The sequence below is a fragment of the Ciona intestinalis genome, unplaced genomic scaffold (assembly GCF_000224145.3).
Source record: "Ciona intestinalis unplaced genomic scaffold, KH HT000576.1, whole genome shotgun sequence".
Taxonomy (NCBI): Eukaryota; Metazoa; Chordata; class Ascidiacea; order Phlebobranchia; family Cionidae; genus Ciona; species Ciona intestinalis.
In genome coordinates, this window is record NW_004190897.1 from 1 (window position 1) to 4,475 (window position 4,475).

At 35.8% G+C, this 4,475-nt stretch overlaps 1 protein-coding gene across 1 annotated transcript; it reads right to left on the reverse strand.

Annotated features, from left to right (window-relative positions):
* Positions 1-12: 12 nt before the first annotated feature.
* LOC100177504 (nuclear pore complex protein Nup98-Nup96) lies at positions 13-4,466 on the reverse strand (the record flags this gene model as incomplete). Its single annotated transcript, XM_009860926.2, is given in 10 exon segments — positions 13-131; positions 979-1,053; positions 2,260-2,558; positions 2,638-2,776; positions 3,028-3,105; positions 3,166-3,336; positions 3,456-3,550; positions 3,608-3,802; positions 4,008-4,226; positions 4,421-4,466. Coding segments are annotated over 10 exon segments (1,436 nt in total), but the record flags the coding sequence as incomplete, so codon positions are not given.
* Positions 4,467-4,475: the final 9 nt, after the last annotated feature.

Genomic DNA, 4,475 nt, shown 5'->3' on the forward strand with positions numbered 1-4,475 from the left:
CTTTAGATTGACCCCCGAGTGACCCCTGNTCGTGCTTTAGGCTTGATCTTGGTAGCCGGGTTGGGCGAAACTCGATACATGGGTGATTGTAACGCTGCTTGTTGGGCTATGGGGTTCGTCGGTTTCAAAAGCTGGGTGTATATCATAGATATCTTATATAACAACCATAGATATCTTATATAACAACCATAGATATCATATATAACAACCATAGATATCTTATATTAACATAGATATCTTATATTAAACATAGATATCTTATATTAACATAGATATCATATATTAAACATAGATATCTTATATTAACATAGATATCTTACATTAACATAGATATCTTATATATAACATAGATATCTTATATTAACATAGATATCTTATATTAACATAGATATCTTATATAACAACATAAATATCTTATATTAACATAGATATCATATATTAACATAGATATCTTATATTAACATATATCTTACATTAACATAGATATCTTACATTAACCATAGATATCATATATCAACCATAGATATCTTATATTAACATAGATATCTTATATTAACATAGATATCTTATATATAACATAGATATCATATATATAAACATAGATATCTTATATTAACATATATATCTTACATTAACATAGATATCTTACATTAACATAGATATCATATATTAACATAGATATCTTATATTAACATATATCTTATATTAACATAAATATCTTACATTAACATAGATATCATATATTAACATAGATATCTTATATTAACATAGTATCTTACATTAACATAGATATCTTACATTAACATAGATATCTTATATTAACATAGATATCTTATATTAACATAGATATCATATATTAACATAGATATCTTATATTAACATAGATATCTTATATAATAACATAGATATCTTATATTAACATAGATATCATATATATAACAAAGATATCATATATTTACATAGATATCTTATATTAACCTCTTTTTTCTTCACTGGATCACTTAACGCATTCTTGAACAAGGGGGAATCCCCGAATGGTGCTGTCAACAATGCCTGTGTGACATAAATGTGTGACATAAACAATGTGTATTATGATGTCACTAACGTATTACGATGTCACTAACAATGTGTATTATGACATCATAAGTAGGGCTGTGGAAAAGTTAACAGGTTAACCGAACGTATTCGGTTAACCTCTAACAGAAAGTTCAAGTGGTTAACCGAACTATGACGTCATATACATGTATATCAATATCTTTATTTACACGAAAGGCGCGTGTTCGTTGTCAATCTCGATTGGTAATAGCGCAGGGTAACTAGTTTTGCAACATTATATTGGCGTAATAAACAACCTAAATGTTTCCCTCAGCCAAGCAGCATGTTTATTACGAAATAGCAGGCATTCACACGTGGATTCATTGTATCATAATAGCGATTATTTGACCTGGCAATTAATCGGGACATAATAGCAATTCACACGTTGATTATTTAGCCGGCAGGTGCTTTAAAGAACCTAAACACACCCAAATGTACATCGCTTTAATAGATAGAGTGTGTTTTTCTAATTCCAACGACACCTTACTTGTTTTAATCGGTTCTGTATAACCAAAGATATTCCAGCTCAAACACCGTGAAATTCATAAAACTGATTTGAAAGTTGCGTGGGGAAAAAATTGAGAAGTGTACTACCCACGTGACAAATCACGTCACAAAATTGTTGAAGCGTGACCGCTCTCATTCAGAAAGGCGAGAGGCAGTGTTTTTAGCAAAAACGACAGAAGAAAAAAACGCAGGTTCCGCTTTTACGAAAGAATCGGTCACGTGACTAGTACGTTCCTACGTCACAATCACGGAGCTCGTAGTAAAAAAAGGATAGCGCTAGAGATCACTGTTTGAGGACGAATATCTCCGCCTATACTGGACCAATTTTAATAAGCAAAGTATTTTTGGAATCAATAAAACGGTCGCTATTTGAATTTACCACAAAAAAATGAAAGTAACGGGGAGTGTGTTTACGCTCTTTAAAATAGGTGTGAATACGAATAAGAAAGCATTACTTTGACGTTAAGAACGTTTTGGCGTGTATTCCAAGCATAGTCCAAACGTACATCGTAAAGTTGCCTTTAAATTCGCGAAAGAAAAGCGATAAACAAGACGCCCTTTTATTAGGATTACACTTGCATCGGTTAACCGGTTAAACAAAAATAGGGAAAATCCACAGCCCTTGTCACTAACAATGTGTATTATGATGTCACTAACCTGTAACATCTCCACAGATTGCTGATTGGTCGACGGAACTAATGAAACAGCACCCCCGGTGGTAGATTGTTGTCCGAACATCGTACCAGCGTTAGTTGTCACCCCGAACCCACCGCCTGTACTACCCGTGTTGGCCCCCGCTGAGAAGTTAAACCCCCCAAACCCACCCCCAGTGTTGCCGAACCCACCAAATTTATTCCCAGTGTTACCAGTGTTTAAAGCAGTGTTGCCGAATAAACTACCGGTGTTAGTTGTTTTCGCCCCAAACCCCGTCTTGTTGCCTCCGAACAACGTGGAACCTGTAACATAGATATCATATATATAACATAGACCTCATATATATATAACATAGATATCATATATAATGTTCAACCAAACCTGCATTTTGTCCGAACCCCCCCGACGATGAAAATAAATCACTCGAAGGTTTCGTTGCCGTTGGTTGTCCGAACAATCCACCTCCAAATCCACTAGATGTCACTGTTGTACCAAACCCACTCGTCTTGTTGCCAAACAACTGTGATGTCATAATGGTAGGTGTGATGTCATAATGGTGAGTATGATGTCATAAACCCATAATGGTAGGTGTGATGTCATAATAGTGGTTATGAAGTCACAATGGTGGTTATGATGTCATAATATTGGTTATGATGTCATAATGGTGGTTATGATGTCATAATGGTAGGTGTGATGTCATAATAGTGGTTATGATGTCATAATGGTGGTTATGATGCCATAATAGTGGTTATGATGTCATAGCATACGTACCGGAGCACCAAACCCAGTGTTTCCCGATGTATTTGATCCGAACAATCCTCCAGCAGTGTTGCCGAACATGCTTCCAGCCTAACACAGTATAAGTTATATAAATATATATTAATATGCAAATTTATGAATTATGAATACCGGTTTAGCAGTGTTGCCGAACAGTGATGATGACGTAGTTGTTGCTGCACCGAAACTAAACCCACTGGCAGCACTGGTAGTTTGGAAAGGTTTTGATTGTTGAAACAAACCACCTGTTGTTGATGTGCTCGCTGTTCCAAATAACCCACCACTAGAGGTGCCAAACGCTGGCTATGTTGGTTATATATTATTTCTATGTTGGTTATATATTATTTCTATGTTGGTTATATATTATTTCTATGTTGGTTATATATTATTTCTATGTTGGTTATATATTATTTCTATCCCACCTTAGCAGTTGAACCAAACATGCTTCCCGACGTCGATGGTTGTTGACCAAAGTTAAATCCACCGGAGGCAGGCTTCGTGAGTGTTGTTCCTGTGCCTGTTATTACATCATCATGACATCATCATGACATCACCATGACATCACAAAACTTACCTGGTCCCTTCCTTCCCTCCAAATAATCTTCCACCCTCAGTTCTTCCATACTTTTCATCTCATATTCCTTCATGGCCGTAATACATTGGTGTTTGGTCGTTATATTCGATTGAACACCACTTTTCACCATGGTATCCGAACCAGTTGTTGGTGTAAACTTTACTGTGGTTCCACTTTGTTGTTGTGTGAAAGTATCTAGTTTTAATATATTCAAACTTACGATCCTATAGTGGTAGCGAAGATCAAATTAATTAAAACAACAAAGGATTGAAAACGACTTGAGTAAAAATCTCAAATAAAAGCGTGGCTGATAAGCTTGCACACTATATTATACATTAACTGATATTATTTTATATATAATCTACTAAACCCAGGATAAACATATACAACATAAACTCACTTCCCCCAAACACACCCCCACCGAACGTCGACGTTGTAGTCGTGCCAAACGGGGTCGAACTTGTTGTTCGTGCTTGACCGAACACAGCTCCGAATCCACTGGAGGCGCCAAACCCCTGCGTCGAGGCCGGGGTGGAAAACAGACCCCCAGTTGGTTTAGAGGCGGGCGTGCCGAACATACCTGATGTGTTGGCCGCATTTCCACCGAACGAAAAACCACCTGTTGGACTTATGTTATATCTATGTTGTTATAATAAAAACAATTATATTATATCTATGTTGTGACAATAAAAACAATTATATTATATCTATCTTGTGATAATAAAAGCAATGTTTTCTAGAATTAATTCTCAACGATAGAAGACTGATGTTGCAATTATTAAGTTATTAAAACAAGTTTGTTCGTTAAATTACTTGAAGTTGCTCCGGTTCCGAACGCGCTCGAAGTGTTGCCGAACAATCCACTAGA